Source organism: Rousettus aegyptiacus, unplaced genomic scaffold (assembly GCF_014176215.1).
Source record: "Rousettus aegyptiacus isolate mRouAeg1 unplaced genomic scaffold, mRouAeg1.p scaffold_m13_p_3, whole genome shotgun sequence".
In the NCBI taxonomy this organism is placed as follows: domain Eukaryota; kingdom Metazoa; phylum Chordata; class Mammalia; order Chiroptera; family Pteropodidae; genus Rousettus; species Rousettus aegyptiacus.
The window spans coordinates 86,346,986-86,368,436 of NW_023416306.1; the positions used below are offsets into that span (position 1 = coordinate 86,346,986).

At 36.1% G+C, this 21,451-nt stretch overlaps 1 protein-coding gene and 1 pseudogene across 3 annotated transcripts in view; one reads left to right on the top strand and one right to left on the bottom strand.

Annotated features, from left to right (window-relative positions):
- KLHDC1 (kelch domain containing 1) overlaps positions 1-21,433 on the bottom strand; it is a 54,809-nt gene extending 33,376 nt beyond the window's left edge. The window contains exons 1-4 of one of the 3 annotated variants that reach the window (XM_036239577.1): positions 21,336-21,433; positions 17,026-19,953; positions 878-948; positions 274-427 (exon numbers count right to left, since the gene is read on the bottom strand). In XM_036239577.1, coding sequence (XP_036095470.1) covers positions 274-427; positions 878-948; positions 17,026-17,121 — 321 coding nt within the window. In that variant the 5' untranslated portion in view covers positions 17,122-19,953; positions 21,336-21,433. Of the gene's footprint in view, positions 1-273; positions 428-877; positions 949-17,025; positions 21,147-21,335 lie in introns of those variants that run through there. The other 2 variants (XM_036239576.1, XM_036239578.1) reach the window with 2 other exon arrangements.
- Positions 12,747-12,865, top strand: LOC118600646 (annotated as a pseudogene).
- Positions 21,434-21,451: the final 18 nt, after the last annotated feature.

The following is a 21,451-nucleotide window of genomic DNA, read 5'->3' on the forward strand; positions in this document are numbered from 1 at the left end:
TTAATTGCAGAATTAATGAAAATTAGACTATGTCTTAGAAGCAAAAATTATATATAAAACATACTGAAATAGATCTTTTCCCATCATGCTCTTGTGCCCTATGGGTATCAACTAAATATGTAGTTAATTTTGTAGAAGACATGGAAGAAGAGAAAAGCACAACTACTGTATTTTCACTCTAAAACTTTATAATCATAAATAAAAGAATTTCTACATATATCTTCTTTTAAAAATATGTTAACCTGTGAAATAAAATGACACATTAAATATTACATTTTGCTGCACTCCTGAATTGAAAGAAAATATTACTCGATTGCTGTATCCTTTGTCATCATATCCTCCAAAAACGTACAGCTTTCCATTAATGCATGCACCACAACTTCCTGACATGGAGGTCGGGAGTTCTCCTTCCATGAGGTGCATTGTCCTGCAGCAGGAACGACATGGGATTTCATAACTATCCAGAAAGGCAAATTTAAATTCCCTTTGAACTCCATGAGCCCTTTTTAAATGAAAATTGTCACTGACAATTACAATGTAATGGTAGCCAATACTGCAAAAACACTAAGATCCAGAGTAAAGATTTTTCAACCTACTGGGAAAAAATTACAAAATCTTCACATGTCACCAAAACTGAGAATTGATTAGCAGAACAAAGTCTTCTGAGATAGCCTTAGTCTTGAGAGGAACAGTAAAGGACAAAGGGTGGAGAGTGGACATGAGTAGGGGAAAGGGTCAGAGAGAATAAAACATTCTAAGAAAGGGAGACAATAAGTATTGCAGTATGTTCTAAATATGGACTTAAATTCCCTGTAGTCTATGAAAACATTTATAACACATATTAAGATTGGACATTCTGCAATTTAAACTTACTTACCACAACCCACTATCAATATCATAGGTCCAAATTTCATCATTAGGCAAATATACTTCATTGTCTTCAATAGACTAAAAACATAGAATACATAAAATTATGTTTATCAATTACATAATAACAATTAAATAGCTCCTTAGGATGGGAAAACTGCAATTAAAATACTGCAAAACACAAAATCATTAACAAGCTCAAAGATGTTTTTTCAATATAAACTAAGATCGAAAGAGAAAAGGAAAAAAGACATTTTTTAAGAGAAAGTGGGCAAATAATAAAGGTTTAGAATACAAAAGAGCAAGTATGTTAATCTCAAAAAAAAAGACTCAAGAACAATTAAACCTTTAAAGGAAACTTTCATTAAGGGAAAGTAATAACATTCAGAGTAGAATATTGAAGACAATAAAGCCAAGAAGAAAATAAATATCAAACAAGGGCAATGTGTTTTGTGTAAAGGGAAGGAATTAAGGAAGGAAATTTTTATAAGGTGTAATTAAGAGCACTGTATCAGAAACTTTGATTCGCGGAACATATTTTTGAGTGCCCACTATGTGCAAGGCATAGTGTTAGGTGTTAATTAAATATAGAATATAAGGATCAAGATAAATATAACTAGTCATAAATTTAACTAGTCAAAATATAGCATCTAAGGATCAAGATTAATTTAACTCAGAATCTGAATAATCTTTAAAGAAGCTGATAACAAATGGACTAGCACATTCTGATATGATGAAAAGACAAATAAGAATAGAATAATAACCTTATTTATATCAAGTTAAAAACTTATGGGTTAAGACAAATCCTTACATAAATTCGTCATAGTTTCTTAGAATAATTCAAAATAGCCAATTTTGGTTATACTAGATACCAAATACAGAAAAATAAGACAGCAAAAGTTGAATCACGATAGTTCACAAGATAGAAACTATCTAGTTTTCTTTGCAATGAAAGACATTAAAACCTGACTACTTTCCATTTTCCTGCCCTTCCTTTTTTGAGAAAATTCACCCTCAACTGACGTCCCATGGTTATGGTATTGCTCCATCCCCAATGGTCCACTGTTTCAAAGAGATGGCATTGATACTACGACTTCCTAGGAATGAGCCTTCCTAGCATTGTGAGACCATATTATCCAGACAAAAGGTTGATCATCAATGCATTCTTCAGATTGATTTATAACCAAAAGGGAGAACTGTGGATGAAAAAAGAGGCGCTATGGAAAGTAACCTTATTACATGATCTGATCATAAATTCCTAACTGGGCAAGTCATGGTGGGTGGTCACATCTCAGGCATAAAACTTCTTTCCTAAAAGACTTATCTTTGCCTTAAGCAAGCCCTGTCCATTGTTTCTATGCACCTAGGTTAACATACCTTGGAAATGTTCCCATCTAATACGTGACCACCCTTTCAGACCCCTCCTCAAACTTGACCACCCTGAAGAGCGGACAGCATAATCTTAACTAATCTGTAATCCAATCCCTGCCTTGCTTTCTTCCACTTTCATGTAATCTTCCTTAGTTTTGTTCTTTAATTCCAAATGCATAAGAGAAACAGCAAACTTTTCTCCAGAGCATGTGAGATCTTGCTCCCTGGCATATGTCACCAGTTTGACTCACATTAACTCATAAAAATTCCAAAAAAAAAAAAAAAAAGCCAATTTTAAATGATAACAGTTTGAGATTTTCTAAGACTGCATCATGCATAAATTATTAATATATTAAGTAGATTTAGCTAATTTTCTCATTACTATGTTTGTTAAATTTTAAAAATAGTATCTTCACTACCAGGTATCTCCCCACCCCATCTCTCTCTCTCTCTCTCTCTCTCTCTCTCTCTCACACACACACACACACACACACACACACACAGCTGAAAACCACTCTATTAATTCCAAGAGAACACCTAATCACATCTGACTGAGGAAGCCATACATAAGGGCTAAGTAAATAAATAATTTAAAAAATGGGAATTTGATTCTAAAGTTTAATGGCATCAGGCTCCAGTAGCCTCATGTGTATACCTTTATAATAGAAATATTATAAAAATGGATTCTGTCATTACCCTGCTTAAAGTTCCTTCACCGCTTCTCTATTGCTCTCAGGATAGTCTAAAATTCTTATGATTCTGTACTATTTAGTACTTGCTATCTGTCCAAAGTTTATCTTGCCATTTACTTATGCTCTAGTCTTCTTTCAGTTCCCAAATCTCTGCAAAATTCCTTGCTGCAATGGTGCCTTCAACTATGATTTTCTCTCTTCTTTGAATGCTCTCCCAGAATTTGCCTGGCTAACTCATTCTTTGAGAATCGGCTTGAATGTCATTTCTCTAATATCTCAGAATAAGGTTAAGAGATTACACACCCTCTTAAATGCTCTCATACAGTCCTGTACTTCCTCTTCAAAGTCCTTTGTCTGTATCATGCTCACCTACCACCACCACTAATCTATAAACTTCAGGAGTGCACGCATGATGCTTACATTGTTATAATTCAGTTCCCAGAGCCAAATACAGTATCTGACACACAAAAGGCAAATGGAATGTTTGTTGATTGAGTGAATGGGTAAGTGAATAATACCTGTTAAACTAACTGCATGCTCACCTCAACCTGATTAAAAAGTCCCTTTCACTAATCTTTAAAAAGAGTGGTACAAAAGCAAAAATGAAGCTCAGAATTGAAAAATTTGAACTAGTTCCTTCTCATTTTCTCAGAGATTTTGCTCCAAAATTATCCCTTCTTTTCTACATCATCATTTTCCTTCTCCACTAGATCATTCCTAATGGATATCCAAACATGCTTAATATCACATATCTTTAAAAATATATATATCTCCCTTAACTCCTATGTCTCTGTTCCTTTCCATACTTAGATAACCATAGTGAATGTCTCCATTGTTTGACCTCTCATTCTTTCATCACTTCAGATTAATTGGGATTCTGAACCCATCATCCCATTAAAATTGCTCTTGTCAAGGTCTGCCTAAAATAGAGAATTAGTTAGCTGATTTATCCAGAGAGATAGCCTGGAGAGACGGAATATATATATGTTAAGAAACATGGAGAAAGAGAATAACTAAGTCTAATCAGAATTACATTAGGATAACAGAGAGAATAGGAAGAGGCAATATTTGAAGTAAGGCTGAGAGTTTCAGAAAGTTGCTGAAAGTCATCATCCTGGAAATCTATGAATGCCTAACAACTTCTAAGCAGGAGAAATAGAAATCCAAGAGACACATCATAGTAAAACTACAGAACACCAAAGAAAAAAATATTCTTTAAAACTGCCAGAGAAAAGACAAATCACCTTCAAATGAATGGCAACTAATGAGTGACTGAATTCTCATTAGCAATAACATTAGATTAATATTAACAATTGTGTTTAATGAAAGTAACTGTCAACCTAGAATTCTACACCCAATGAAAAGACCTTTTTTAAAAAAAAAAAAAGATTGTAGTTTATTTATTTTTTTCCCCTCTTTAATTCCTCCCCCCACTTCCACCCCTGGCCTATGGATGTTGCCATTTCTCCTTAAGAACTGGATCTCTGACGGCGAGGCTTCTCCTTCCACATGCTCACGGCATGCAACCCGGGCCTGCGCACTCGGGGGACCTGGCATATCTGGGGTATGGTCCATGGCTCCACCTGGGGTGTGAACTCAGGACCTTCTGCATGTAAAGCAGACATGCTAACCACTACACTATGAATCCACCCAAAAATATCTTTTAAAAACCAAGGTAAAATAAAGAAATTTTCAGACAAAAACTGAAACAATTAGCCAATAGTTGACCCCTTTTTAAAGAAAGCCTAATGGCTGTGCTACTTCATGCAAAAGGAAAAAGAATCTAAAGTTAAATATCTGAAATGCAACAAAGGATAGTATGACAAGACATTGGTAAATGTGTGAGTAAATTTAAACAGAATTTTGAGTAAATTTAAACAAAACAAAAAGGGGCTCAGCTTTTTTTGATGTTTATTTGGTGGGTAGAACAGAGTAAGACTAACTAGGGAAAGGAGTGACCAGACTGAAAACTTTCTAAAGTACTGGAACCCTATGAGAAAAAGGAAAATTATTAACTTTCAACTTTGTGAAGTTCATGTTGAAATAAATAGAGTAACTATTAGATGGCTATAAATAAATCATAAGATTTATACATAAGCAGAGAAAAATGGGAAAATTTAAAAAATGCCTCAGGGTGACTCCACAGTGTACTGGTTAGCACGTCTGCTTTGCACACAGAAGGTCCTGAGTTCACACCCCAGGTGGAGCCATGGACCATGCCCAGGGTGCGCCAGGCCCCTGGTGTGCCCCCCCATCCCCGCCTGTGGTCGCAGTGCATCAGACCCCTGGTACATGCTGCGAGCATGTGGGAGAACACTCTCCTTCAGAAATCCAATTCTTAAGAGGAAATGGCAACATTAAAGAGGGAAGAAAAAGAAAATGCCTCAAATAGTCCTCAAAATCAGGAGGAGAAATAAAGAAGGGCAAATATAAAGCTCACCCAGTGGAAAAAAAAACTATATCAAAATTACATTAAATGAAAATAGGCTAAACTCTCCATAAAATACACTTGTCGGACTAGATAAAAATAAGATCCGGGTTACAAGACATACATCTAAACTATAAAAATATGCAAAGTTTCCATCAGAAGATAGAAAAAGACATGCCATGCAAATATTAATCAAAAGAAAGATGGTGTAGCTGTATTAGTAATTGCAAAATAGATTTTAAGGCAAATAACATAACTACAGATAAAGAGGATCATTACTAAATAATAAAGGTTCAATTAACCAGAAAGATAGAACAGTCTAAATTCATATATACCCAAAAAGGTAGCCTAAAAATACATATAAAGTAAAAACTGACAGGATCACAGGGAGACACTAACAAATCTATGTCAGAGTAAGAGTTTTTAATACCTGTTACAGAAATTGACAGAATGGGAAATAAAATAATCAAACAAGATATAGGAGATTTAAACAACACAATTACCAAGGTTGATAAAGTGGACATATATAAAACACTCCACCTGGTAAAGAGAACAAAGGGTATGTTTATGAAAATTAATCACACACTAGTCCTTAAAGCAAACCTATTTAACATATTCCAAAAGACTGGTATCAGACAGATAAAAAGCATTCTCTAAGTACAACACAATTAAGTTAAAAATTAGTAACAGAAGGCTAACTATAAAAATAGCCTATGTTTAGAACTTTAAAATATTTGCCTAAACTACTTATGGGTCAAATAAGAAATAATAATGGAAAATATAAAATATCAATTGTAAAATGACAAAATACTGCTTATCAAATCTTGAAGAATACAATGAAAGACATAGTTGGAAGAAATTTATAGCCTTACACACTTAAAAAATCTTAGTCTTAAAAAAAAACGAGTTGAGCATCCAACTTGAGAAGTTTAAGAAAAAACAGCATAATAAACCCCCAGAAAGTAGGAGGAAATAAGGAGTAGATATTAATAAAATAAAATAAATACAACAGATAAGTAAACCAAAAGTTGGTGTTTCAGAAGGCTGATCTATCACTGGCAAGAATATTCAAGGGGGGGGGGGAGGAAGGAACCATTATAATTTTAGATATGGAAAAGAGAACATACCTATAACTTAAAGAGATTAAATAGAGGGTATTATGAACAATTTAAGTTTATGCCAATAAATTTAAAAACTTAAATGAAATGGATGGATTCCTGGGGGATATATTCCTTATCAAGTCTGACTCAAAAAAAAAAAAAAAAAAAAAGGAAAATCTAAATAGTCCTACAGCTTTAAAAAGATTGAATCAGAGATTTAAAACCCCACAAAGTAAAAGACCCAAATGGCAAAAAATGAAAAATTCAATCTTATAAAAACTAATATAAAGGAAAGTACATTAGTCAATCCACTTATAAACACAGATATAAAAATCCTTAAAAAAATAATTACCAAACAGGATTTGGTAATGAATTACACTAATTTGTGTTTAGTCCAAGAAATGCGACATTAATTAACTATTCCAAAACTATTAGTATTAATCATCACATTAAGAGATTAAAGGAGGAAAAATACACTATCTCAGTGTAATACAGAAAAATTACTCTCCGAAATTCAGTATTCATTGAAACTCAGAAGGGAAATTTCTTAATTTGGAAAGGCCATCTACAAACAAACAAAACCCTAAAGTAAATATCAAACTCAACACTTACTAGTAAAAAACAATCCCTCTGAGATTAGGAACAAGAAAAAAATGGCTTCTATTAAACATTATACTTCAAGTCCACCAATGCAGTAAAGAAAGGAAAATAAAAAAGAATAAAGATTGGAATAGAAGAAACAAAACTGTTATCACTTGCAGATTATATGACTATGTACATAGAAAATAAAGAGATTAACAGATGAATTATGAGAATGTTAATTGAGAAAGTCTTCACAGAATCAAAAGTATTCAAAAGTCAATTGTATTTTAAAACAATAGCAATTGGGATAGTTCGTTTTTTAAAAATTAGCAATAGAAATATAAAATATTAACAAGAATAAACCCAACAAAAGATGTACAAGATCCCTATAAAGACACTATAAAATTTAATCAAAATATATCAGAAAGACCTGACTAGAGAGATATACTATGTAATTGTATTAGAAGGCTCAATATCAAAATAGGTCTACCACCCTCAAATGATCTAAAGATTAAATAAAGGAACCTAAAATGCAATAGGGTACTTTATTTGACAATCTCTCCCGTTGAAACAACAATAAGCTGAACATCTAAAATTCAACAAAAAACACCCAAACTGCACACCAGCATGCCTGAGTGCAGGATCTGCGCATAAGAGCTACCACAGGTCAGACCCCTAGGTGTAGGGTGGTGGACTAGAAGAAACAAAGAAGCTGCCTCTCACAGCCACCGGAGCTCACTCTAGGAGGAAGGGGAGGTGAGAAGGCACGGCGAGTTCCCTGAACAGCCCTGCCTGAGAGTGCAGTGAGCTCTACACAGGTGGCAGCAATGCCCAGTCAGCAGAGAAGCCGGGACAGCAGAAAAGCGGGGATGGCAGAGAAACAACAGTTGCAAAACCTAGGCTGAGCCACAGCCCCCAACCCTCAACCCAGAGGGCCCTCCACCCATACCCTCCGAGGCCTATCACTGCACAGCCCCAGGGGAATCTGAGCAAACGCTAAAAACACATTCTTTGCAACAGGCTAGGAACTGTTATATAAATCTTTCTGGGAAAAAAAAAAAAAAGCAGAACACATTTCCATTAATGCCCAGGCAGAGAAATAGTCCATTAAAAACTATGAACAACTAAGGGAACAAGTCATCTTAGAAAGAAAGAGGAAAATCTCCATAAAATAAGCTTACAGACATAGAAATATACAACTTAAATGACCGAGAATTCAGGATGGTACTTCTGAAAAACCTCAATGAGATCCGAAACGAATCATACCAACAATTTCAAGAACTGAAAAAACAACTAGATGAGTAGAATGAATTCTTCAGCAAGGAGACTGAAACTCTTGAAAAGAAACAAATAGACCTTCTGAAGATAAAGAACACGCTCCAAGAGCTGAAAAATGAAATAACAAGTTTGGGAAATAGTCGACCAAATGGAGGAAACTATCAGTGATATCAAAGACACAAATCTAGAAATAAATCAGAAGGAAGAAGGGAGAATCCAAAGAATGAAAAATAATGAAAGGGAAATAAAAGAACTAGCTGACATTACCAGGAGAGGACACATAGAATAATGGGCATTATCAAAGGGGAGAAAAAGGGACAGGGATGAGAAAGCATTTTCAGACAAATAGTTGATGAGAATATCCCAAATCTAAGGAATGAGTTGGAGCTTGGAATTCAAAAAGTCAACAGAATACTCAATTATCTCAACCCCAAAAGGCCTTCATCAAGACACACTGTATTAAAATTATCAAAAATCAACGACAAAGGCAGAATTCTCAGGGCAGCCAGGGGAAAGATGTTAGCTTATAAAGGAAAACCCAGTAGATTATCATTGGACTTCTCAGCACAAAACTTACAATCCAGAAAAAAGTGGAATCAAATATTCAAATTATTAAGTGAAAGGAAATACCAGCCTAGAATAATGTATCCAACTAAGCTCTCCTTTAGATATAAAGCAGAAAAAAAGAACGTTCCAGACATGCAAAAATTGAGGGAATACTCCACTATGAGGCCTACACTACAGGAAATACTGAAAGGGGTCAGCTGACCTAAAACAAAATGACAAAAAAAATACATAATTAGGAATAAGGTGACTAGCAGACGGATAAAAGCAGAGGAGTGCAATCCTTACTAGTAACTGGGCATTTTAAGCTTAAAATAAGAAAAACTTTGTTATAGCAAGATATTAATGAACGTTCAGCATATATAGGGACAAACTGAGAAAACAATGACTGAAAAGGGGAAGATTCAAAGATCCAAATTTGCAAAGGGGAATGGAGATAAAGCATGTGAAGAAGGAAAAGGATGACTCTATACACACACACACACACACACACATACATATATATATATATGGTAGGTTTTGAGTTTTGATCCAATCTGCAACTCTGTGCCTTTTTATTGGTGAGTTCGGTCCATTTACATTTAGAGTGATTATTGAAATTTGAAGTCTTATAGACATTTTATCTTTTGCTTTCTGGTAGCTCAATGTTTCCGTTGCTTCTTTGTCCTTGTGTTTCTGTTTTCTTTATTTTGGTTGGCTTTTGTAGGTTTTCCCTCTGGTTCTTCTTGTTTTATGTTATTCTGAATCTTTGATGTGTGGTTACCATTATAAATATGTAAAGGATAGTTTTTATACACATACACACACACATACATACATACATATACAATCGAATATATACATATATACATATATATACAACCAAAATAAAGAAAACAGAAACACAAGGACAAAGAAGCAATGGAAACATTGAGCTACCAGAAAGCAAAAGATAAAATGGCTATAAGACTTCAAATTTCAATAATCACTCTAAATGTAAATGGACTGAACTCACCAATAAAAAGGCACAGAGTTGCAGATTGGATCAAAAATCAAAACCCACCGTATGCTGCCTCTAGGAGAGGCATCTCAGTACCAAAGACAAATACAGACTCAAACTGAAAGGGTGAAAAGTGATATTCCAAGCAAATGGCATTCAGAGAAAAGAGGGAGTAGTGGAACTAACATCTGACGATATAGATTTCAAAATAAAAATGTAAAGAAAAATGCTGAGGGACACTTCGTAATGATAAAGGGAATCATGCACCAAGAAGACTAATACTTATTAATATCTACGCTCCCAATCAGAAAGCCCCAAAATATATAAAGCAATTACTAACAGAACTAAAGGAAGAAATGGACCAAAACACTGTTATAGTAGGGGACCTAAATACCCCACTGTCGGCTGTTGACAGATCATACAAACAGAAAATCAATAAGGAAATCATATCCTTAGATGACACATTAGACCAACTGGATGTAACGGACATTTACAGAGTCTTCAATCCCAAAACAGCTGCTTTACATTCTTCTCTAGTGCACATGGAACATTCTCAAGAATTGAACACATACTGAGACACAGAGATAGCCTCAACAAATAGAAGAGGGTTGAAATCATACCAACCATATTCTCTTATTATAATACTTTGAAACTTGCGATCAACTGCAAAAAGAAAGTGGAAAGAACCACAAATACATGGAGATTAAACAACATACTACTGAAGAATAACTGGGTTAGAAAAGAAATAAAAAGAGAAATCAAGAAATACATAGAAACAAATTGTAATGACAGTACAACATATCAAAACTTTTGAGACATGGCAAAAGCCATCATAAGAGGAAAGTTCATATCATTACAGTTCATACCCCTACATCCAAAAACAAGAACAAGCTCAAACAACCTAATGCTTCATCTTAAAAAACTAGAAAAGAACAAATGAAGCCTAAAGTCAGAAGGAAAGAAATAATCAAAATTAGAGCAGAAATAAATGAAATTGAAAACAAACAAACAAACAAAAACAATAGAAAAAATAAATGCAACAAAGAGTTGGTTCTTTAAGAAGGTTAACAAAATTGACAAACCCTTGGCTAGAAGCATTAAAGAAAAAAGAGAAAGGACACAAATAAACAAAATCAGGGATGAAAGAGGGGAAATTATGACACTGCAGAAATACAAAGGATCATACAAGAATGCTATGAAAAGTATATAACACCAAAGTTAATAACCCTAAGAGGTGGACCAGTACTTAGAAAAATACAATCTTCATAGAGTGAATCAAGAAGAACTGGAAAATCTAAATAGACCGATAGCAATATGGAAATTGAAACAATTACCAAAAACCTACCAAAAAGTAAAAGTCCAGGACCAGATGGCTTCTCCGGTGACTTCTACCAAACATTCAAAGAAGATTTAATACCTATTCTCCTCAAACTCTTTCAAGAAATCAAGAAGAAGCAATACTTCCCAATGCATTTTGTGAGGCCAATATTACCCTGATACCAAAACCTGGTAAAGATAACACAAAACAAAGAAAACTATAGCCCAATAACTCTCATGAACACAGATGCAAAAAATCCTAGATAGGATACTAGTGAACTAAATACAACAACATATTAAAAAGATTATACATCATAATCAAGTAGGCTTCATCCCAGGGGCAAAAAGATGGTGCAACATACCCAAATCAATTAATGTGATAGATCACATAAACAAATTAAAAAATAAGTATCATATGCTCACATCAACAGATGCAGAAAAATCCTTCAACAAGATACAGCACCCATTTATATCAAAACACTTAACAAAATCAGTATAGAAGGAAAGAACCTTAACATGATAAAGGCCATCTATGACAAACCCTCAGCCAATATTATACTTAATGGTGAAAAACGAAAAACCTTCCCTCTAAGATTAGGAACAAGGCAAAGCTGTCCACTATCACCACTGTTACTCAATATAACACTGGAGGTCCTAGCGAGTGCAATCAGGTAAGAGAAAGATATAAAGGCATCTAAATAGAAAATAAAGAAGTCAAACTGTCACTATTTGCAGATGACATGATTCTCTATATAGAAAACCCTAAAGACTCCACAAGAACACTGCTAGAAACAATAAACAAATACGGAAAAGTATCTGGATACAAAATCAATGTTCAAAAATCCATAGCGTTCCTATACTCTAATAACAAAGTGTCAGAAAAAGAAGTGGAAAAAATAATTCCTTTTGCAATTCCAACAACAACAAAATACCTAGGAATAAATCTAACAAAACAGGTGAAGGACCTGTATAATGAAAACTACAAGATCTTATTAAAAGAAATTGAAGAAGATACAAAGAAATGGAAAGATATTCTGTGTTTGTGGATTGGAAGAATCAAGAATTAAAATGACCTTATTACCTAAAGCATTATACAGATTTAATGCAATCCCTATCAAAATCCCATTGGCATGTCTTAGAGAAATGGAATAAAAATCATTAGATTTGTATGAAAGCACAAAAGACTCTGAATTGCCAAAGCCATCCTGAGAAAAAAGAATGAGCCTGGAGGCATCACTCTGCCTGACTTCAAATTATACTACAAAGCGACAGTCATCAAAATAGCATGGTTTTAGCAGAAAAACAGACACATGATTAAGTGGAACAGAATCAAGAATCCAGAAATAAACCCATATTTATATGGACAAATAATTTTTGACCAATAAGCCAAAAATATACAGTGGAGAAAGGAAAGCCTCTTCAATAAATGGTGCTGGGAAAACTGGAAAGCCACTTGCAAAAGAATGAAACTTGACTGTTGTCTATCACAGTACACCAAAATTAACTAAAAAATAGATTAAGGACCTGATAATAAGACCTGAAACAATAAAATGTATAGAAGAAACACAGGCTACAGCCATGCTACCCTGAACAAGCCCGATCCTGTCTCATCTCGGAAGCTAAACAGAGTCGGACCTGGTTAGTACTTGGATGGGAGACCACCTAGGAAGACCAGGTGCTGTTGGCGTAAAAAATAAAAAATCAGGAATTGTAAGCTGACAAGGTCTTACAATCTGTGAGGTCAACTAAGGGTTGCCTCACCTAAAACAAACAAGCAAGCAAACAAAGGAACAAACATAGGAACTAAACTCAAGGACCTTGCACTTAAAGATTTTATGAATTTGACCTCAAAGGCAAGGGAAGTAAAAGCTAAAATAAATAATGGGACTACATCAAACTAAAAAGCTTCTGCTCAGCAAAAGAAATCGTCAACAAGGTAAAGATACGACCATACAAATGGGAAAATATATTTGCAAGCAACGCCTCTGATAAGGGCCTAACATCCAAAATATTAAAAGGACTCAACAACAACAAAAAACAAATGATCCAATCGAAAATGGGCAGAGGACCTCAATAGACACTTCTCCCTCTAGGACATACAAATGGCCAACAAATATATGAAAAAATCCTCAACATCTCTAGTTATTAGGAAAATGAAAATCAAAACCACAATGAGATACCATCTCACAATGAGATACCATCTCACATCCGTTAGAATAGCTATAATCAACAGGACAAGTAATTACAAATGTTGGAGAGGACGTGAAATAATAGGAACCCTCATACATTGCTGGTGGGACTGAAAATTGGTACAGCCACTATGGAAAATAATGTGGAGTTTCCTCAAAAAACTAAGAATTGATCTATGATATGATCCAGCAATCCCTCTACTGGATATTTACCCCAAAGACTTGAAAACTCATATCCGAAAAGATATTTGCACACCAATGTTCATTGCTGCATTAGGCACAGTGGCCAGGTGTCCTACGATAGATGATTGGCTAAAGAAGCTGTGGTACATATATACAATGGAATATTACTCAGCCGTAAGAAGAGATGAAATACTTGCATTTGCAACAACATGGCTGGACCTTAAGATAATCATGCTAAGCGAAATAAGCCAGACAGGAAGAGTTGACGATCACATGATATCATTTATATGTGGGATATAAACCTAGAAGTAATAAATGAACCAGGCAAACAGAGACTCGTAGACATGGACAATGGACTAATGGTTACCAGAGGGGGATGGGGAAGGGGAAAAATGAAAGTCAAAACAATAAATAAGGCCGTTTAAAAAAAAAAGCCACATAAATTTCTACTCCTTTACAGTATATGAGTAATTCATTACCTTATGCTCTTCTCAAAAACCTAATTTTTCAAATTGGAGGGAAGAAATCTCATTATTTTCAGCTGAATTTCTTTGATTCACATTACATTTGTATTTCTTCTTTTGTAAGTTGCTTGTGCATATCCATTTTTATAGGAACTTTGCTTATCATGTATGTTGCAAATACTTTCCAAGTTTGTCATTTGCCTTCTCACTTTATATTGAGAGTTACTACATTAAAAAGTTATTGTTTAAAAAGCACAGTAAATTCTTTTTAGGTGATCTGACAATCCTTTTCCTTTTTGGTTTTTCCTGATTGTTCTTCTTTTCCCATATCAAGGTTTTTACAGGAGTCACATATTTTCTTCTGGTTTGGTATAGCTTAATTTTTCTACATTTAACTCTTCAATCCTAGGTTCCACTGTCATTTCCCTCCAGCTGTTCCTGGACTATTTACTGTTTTTCCAGAATTGAAATACTACCTTTTAAATACAAAATAGTCTGTATGCTTGGTTGCTTGAGTAAATTTCTTTCCTATTCCATCATGCTATCTCAACTTGCACCAGGGCCACTAATTTATAGTATTATAGTATTGCGATGTTTTAGTAGCTGATACTGTAAGCCTCCCACTTTCATTCTTTTTGAATGTTTTCTAAATTGATTCTTTCCTCCCTTTAAATCCATATCCAAAACAGACATATGTGGTTCACCATATTTATGCAGATATTTTCTGTAAAGTTTAAGGCAAAATATATTAACATCAATTGTAATATGGAAATAAAATTGTTCAAATGGTTAAGCCCTAAGAGGAAAGCATATCATCTGCAAACATGCCCACTGTGCTTTTCCTCCAAAATTTGGGAAAAACAAGACAATTTTTAAATGTTCCTAGTAGCAACACTAAAGTTTGTATGAATTTCAGTAATGTGGGACGGATATGGAAGAACTAGTTGAAAAGACTAATTAAAATTCACCACTTTTTTCGGCATTGCCATCCTCACCTCTTAACAGTAGCGCTGTTTTCAAATACTGTATCCTTCAGGATATGTCTGACAATAGGGTAATAAGTAATTTAGACAAATATCTGTGTTTTAGTATAAATTTTAGTATAAATGTTTGCCAATTTTAACAAACATGGAAAATTGTGATTGGAGCTTACAATCTGGAATCATCTCATTATTAACTACTGGCTACTGGATGACTTCCAGATTCCACAAGGCCTTTTAGCTATCTTCTATTTAGAAGGATCTAAATAAAACGATTGTTGGAAGAATTCTATTTTTTCTCACGTCAGGTCTTTTATGTTTCCTTATCTCCCTTTCCTTCTATTTATGCCCTAGACATATTTTTAACTGCTGATAATTTCTATTATTTAAAAAATAGTATACAGGATCTAAATCTGTGTGATACTTTGCATGGTGGTTCTTACAACATACTACTCATTGGATCAGTAAGTAGTAGGAAAAGAAATATTTTTAATCACTGACTGCCACAGAAGACCTGGAATCTTATCAATTACACAATTTTGAAGATTAAAATGATATAAAAAAAATTCAGGCATTTCATTTATGGGCCCAAAAGAAATCTATGCTGTACCAGATACATTACTGATTACTATTTTAAGTGAAATCTTTTTTTTTTTTTTTTTTTGCTTAACTTTCACAATATTAAGAAACAAAATAGCAAATAAACTTTGAGATCTCTACATCCCCAAGTGGCAGAACTCAAAAACATTCAAAATTTCTTCTGCATAAAACCATCATTATATCTAGACTACTTTTTCATCAAATGGTGAAAATATTGGACATTAAGAAAATATAGTCACCTCACCCGTTCACTTATAGAAAAAACCACCTTTGGAAAGCCAATCTGATGCCCCTGAGGTCAAATGGCCATTCAAGTCATTCATTCTCACTGACTCATAGTTTTTATTTTTAAAATGGAGTCTTACTTACCTTTCAAGGTGTGGTAAGGATTATATAAGGAATATGAGAGTTCTTAACACATGCCAGGTATAGTAGGCACTCAAAGGTTAGTAATTTTCCCATCCTGATACTGCACCAAATTAAACACACAAACAAAACAAGATCAACTTGGATCTGAGAATCATTTAACATAGATAGTATGTACTTTATTTCAGTGAATGATTCAGTCATGTTACATCTGTCACATAATAGTATCGAGTCACTCAGAAAATGCAGGTTCTACTTCCAGCAGAACTTCCAAATGGTTCACGTTCTTTTTTAATCTGTGAAATAAAGTGGTTGACATATATATTCCTGAACTGTTTTCCAGACTTAGAATCTTTGGTTCTAAATCTTATGATTATGGAAATAAAACAAATACATATTCAAACTTCCATTGTAAAAAGAAATTGTAGGCATAATACTCTAGAATATTGTTGTTAATGAGTCTATTTTGACACTTGAAAAAAACATTTCATAATTACCCATTTGGCAAGTGACATTTCCAATTTAGAGATGTGTGTCCCAAGTAACCCAGAACTTCATCGCTTGATGTATGCCCTAGAGTATACATGCCCTTGGTAATGTAATGAAACTAAAACTTATTTAGAAATATTTAAATGTTTCAGTGATTTTGATATTTTATTTCCAATTGCGTCGTGGCGATAAGGAAATATTTACAAAACAATACAGCACGACGTTCTCGGTGTACTTTTAGGTCTCCGCAAGCATTTAAAGATAATCACGCAGATACTGACTTAGTGTTGGGCAAGTTAGGGTTACTGGACAGCTGCGGGGGTGGGGAGAAGGGACCCCGCACAGCGTTGGAAGGCTTTCATAGTGGGCGCAACCGCGGCGTGGCGTCAAGCCCTTGCACGGCTGGGAGAGCGGCCGACAGCGGAGGGGCGGGCGCGGCGCGGGTTGCGCTCAGCCTGGGCCGCAGACCGGCCCCCCTTCAAGGCCGGGTGTGGGCGGGCGCTCGGCGTCCGCTCGGTCCGATACTCCGGGCGGGCTCCCGACGCGAGTCTGCCCCGTCCCGCCTCTTCCCCTTACCACGTAGCCCCCCCAAACGTAGAGGAAGTTTCCATCCACCACCGCGCAGTGGCCGCTTCGCTCCTCGGCCACGCAGAACAGCTGCGAGTCCTCCATCCGCGCCGTCGCTAGGCCGAGCCGCTCGGCGAGCCGCAGCCTCGGCCCACAGAGCGGCTTCTCCTCCCGCCGCCTCCTCCACGCACGAACGGAACGCGTCGAGGGTCGAGATTGGTGCGAAGGCGGAACCAGTGCGTCTGCGCTGTCCCGCGACCCGCCCGGGAAGCCGAGCCGAGAGCGATGTTGCTAGCTAAGGATGGATACCTTGGGTCTGAGTAGTGAGGGAGGTGCCCTGGCGTCTCCGGAACCCTGCCACCGCCTATTTCGTGTCACTTGGGACTGTGTTCTCTTGGCGGTACAACCTAACTCTGTATCTTATTCACTGGATAAATGGACTTCTGATCTATGGGGGTTGAAACAGTGGTCCATAAATCAACATAGTAATACTTTGTGAGAGTGCCTTTCCATTGAACCTCCAGCAGATGGTTGGTTATCCACAAGGACAGGGAGGAGAGTGTAATAGAACTACACATTTTTTAAATTTTCTAAAACCTGCTAGCAAACTAGAGCCTGGAGGCCAAATCCTGAATGCCACCTGTTTCTGTAGGACCCATAAGCTAAGGACGTTTTACATTTTTAATGGATGAAAAAAATCAAAAGAATTATATTTTGTAACTCATGAAAAAATATTCAAATTTCAGCATCCGTACATAAAGTTTTATTGGCACACAGCCACCCTAATTTGCTTAAATATTGTCTATGGACACTCTAACACCACAACCACTAAATTAAGTTGGCAGAGCTGAGTAGTTGTAATAAACACCATTTAGTCTACACTGCTGAAAATATTTCTACCTAGCCCTCTACAGAGAAAGTTGGCTAACCCTTGTTATAAAATGGTGTTACTGAAGTAAAACTAAGGCCAGGAATGAAGATAATAATTCTATCAGTGTCTGTAAATGTACTTGGCCAGAGTCACCCTTGGAAGAGGTTGTGGCTGCCCACCATTTAGAACAAGTTAATTCATGCACTTATTCAGTATATATTTATTAAGTGCTTGCTGTAGATAGTTGGTTCTAAGGCTCTATTAGACTGGAATATTTGTTGACTAAATGAATGAATAAACAAAGTAAATTTTATGAAGAATAAGACATTGTTCTACCACAGGGGCTTCAACATCCAGTTAGAGGGAAAGAAATTCATGCAATGCGATATAAGAAGTGTTAAAGCAGAAATGTGGACAATACAGCAGAAAAAAATGGGAAGGAAAGAGATGTATTGGGGAAGGGGGTTCACAATGGGTGACACTAGAGATTTTCTTACATTGGTTCAGTATGACTGCAGAATGACTGTGGGTTGCAACTAAAGATAAAGTTGAAATGGGCAATCACACAGCTTTATTTTTCATGCTGAGTCTAAATTTTAAGTGTAAGGCCAAAAGGATCTTAAGCAGGGAATGAATGATGTAACTTGATAATTAGAATATTTACTTTGATGGGGGGGCGGCCAATCAGAATCGAAAGCACTTAAGTGCTCAGTAAATGGATGTAGCATTAGTAGTAGTCATTCTTGTTATTAATATATGTAACCTGGTGGTCCTTTGACCCTGGAATCCCCTTTCCACCTACAGTAGAATTCCAAAGCCCTTGCCAAGATGTCTGTGAAATTTTCAAAGGCTTATAATCTCGTAGCCTCCTTTGGCTTTAAACTCTTACTGCTACTGGAATAATTCCATTCACAGATGTATGGATCTTCTCCCCATAAAGCATGCCATTTCTCTTCTCTGATGCATCACCCTAGATGTGTAATTCAGAGGACCCCTAACTCAGATTTGGGAGAGTCAGAGTATGTTCTCCAGAGAAAGTAAAGTCTAAGCTAATAATTGAAGGATGAATGGAAGTTAACCAGGCAAATGGAGGTGAAGAGAGAGGGAGATATTCCTGGCGAATAGAACAGGAGAGGAAGAGAGAGATGACGTGTTCACTTTATCCTAATATGAGGAGACTTGGAAGCATTTTACGTAGGGAAAGGACATAATAAGAATTATGTTTTAGAAAGTTTATTTTGATGGCTAGATTGGAGGCAAAGAGACCAGTGAGCAGGTCAGTTACTGCTGACTAGAGAGGCTAATGTCCTAGTAAGAGCCCTAGCCATGGAGATAGAAGTGGTCAGGTTTGAGAGATACTTAAAAAGTATTTCCTTAAACCAGAAGTTAAAGACTTATTAAACTGAGATTAACCCTTTTGGCAAGAATACCTCAGAAGTGATGTTGTATATGTCATACTGCGTTATAACAGCAAAAATGTCAAATTAGCGCACTATTTGTGATGCAAGTTTGATACTTGGTTAAGGTGGTAACCTCTGAAGATCCATTTTAAAAGTAAGCTTTGCCTTTGTATTATTAGCCAGTAATCTGTAGGGTGATACTTTGGGGCCGTTTAACGATTTTAGCATTTTATATTTTTATTTCCTCCACTTTCCTGTTCATAACAACCATGTTTCTTATTTATCCTTCTAGTGGGTTAAGTAGATATACTCAATCTTCATTATTTGTGCATTCTATATTTGAGAATTTACCCAGTCACTAAAGTTTATTTGTAACTCTCAAATCAATATTGGGGACTTTCAGTTATTTGCGAACATTCGCAGAACAGTGTAAAGTTTGATTTGAAATCACACATGTTCCCAGGTAGGTTTGAAAAAGATGACATTCTGCTTTCTTGTTTCATCTCTCATACTATAAACAAGTGTCTTTTTTTGAGGTACATTTAGTAAGTACCACATTTTCCACATTTGTGATTTCCGTTGGTGATTTTGCTCTTTAATATGGCCTCCAAGCATAGTGCTGCACTGCTGTCTGGTGTTCCCAGGCACAGGAAGGCTGTGATGTGCCTTATGGAGAAACAAACATGCGTTAAATAAACTGCCTTTGGGCATGAATTATATATATAGTGCTGTTGGCCCTGATTTCAATGTTAATGAATCACAGAAAACAGAAACAGAAACAAAGAAAACAACATTATATATTGATCATTTGATGAAAATGCGATGAGAAGCTCACAGGAACCTAACCCTGGTTTTCCCCTAGGAGCAACAATTGAGTATTCACTAAATCAACGTTGGCAGGAACTATATAAAATATAACTACCTCAAATAATGACCGTAAGTTTATTTTTATTTATTTATTTAAAGTTCACATTTTCTGTTTTGTCTTTAGAGTATATGTCACTGAAAATAGAAAAGTGTGTTCAAAAATCACTTTTCTCTGTGATGTGTTACCAATTTAAAATAGGTATGTTGATTTTGGTATGCTTTCAATTTTAATTTTTTCTTTTCTGGTTTTTTTTTTTTTTTGGATATGTAAAACATGGATTGGACAGTTAAAACTCTAACCACAAAGAAAGTTCTCACTTCCATCCTTATCCCTTTCTCCCCTTTATAGTCAACTATTTTTTAGTGTCTAGTGTATTATCTGCCAAGTTTTTTTTTTAAAAAGCATGTGTATTTCCCCTCCTTTACCATACTTAGCTTGTTTGTTTTTTTTTTTTTTAATTTAACCATATACCCGGAAGGTCACCATACATCAGTATCTCAAAGTTGTCCTCATGTTTTGTAAGGTTGCAGGGTCACCTATAAACACTCTGTGGTTTTGTTCAACTAATTGGAGCAATCCTTTCGAAGAGTGGAAGATTAGCAGTCCACCTGCTGGAAAGAGATTGAGTTCAAATCCTGGCTCCACCAGTTACTGAACGTTTCATTTTGAGCGAGCCATTTACCATCCTTTTGCCTGTTTTCTCATGTGAAAAATGAGGATGTTCAAATAGTAGCACACAGCTCATTCGACTTTATGAGCAATACAGCAATTTATGTATTTAAACTGCTCATGACAGTGTATGGCGTATAGATACACCACGCCCCCCCCCCCTTGCAACACACACACACACACACAAACTTTTAAATAAAAAGCGGGGGTGGGGGGAGGGAGTGACGGTGATTTTTAGCAGTTTCGAGTTAGTTCGGGGGAAAGCAAGCGGCGACATAGAGTATTTCCAGGGTCTGTGTTAAGTAGAAAGCATAAGCACACAAGGACCCCAGACACGGGGTAAGCCTGACCGGAGGAGTCACAGAAGGTCGATGGCGGCGATGACAGAGTGGCTCAATGATGGCTTGGGACAAGGGAAGCACATTCCCAGCCAGAAACCAGGGAAGGATGCTCTCTTCCTTCCGTTTCCGAGCAACAAAGGAGTGCAGCGCGGTCTCCACCTTCAGCCTACCTTGTCCGGGGTTGCAGCCCACCAGGTATCAGGAGCCGCAGAGCTGGACGCTCACCGGAGCAAGGGCGGAGACAGATCCCCAAAGTCCCCAGCCGGGGCGGGGGCGGGGCGTTCCT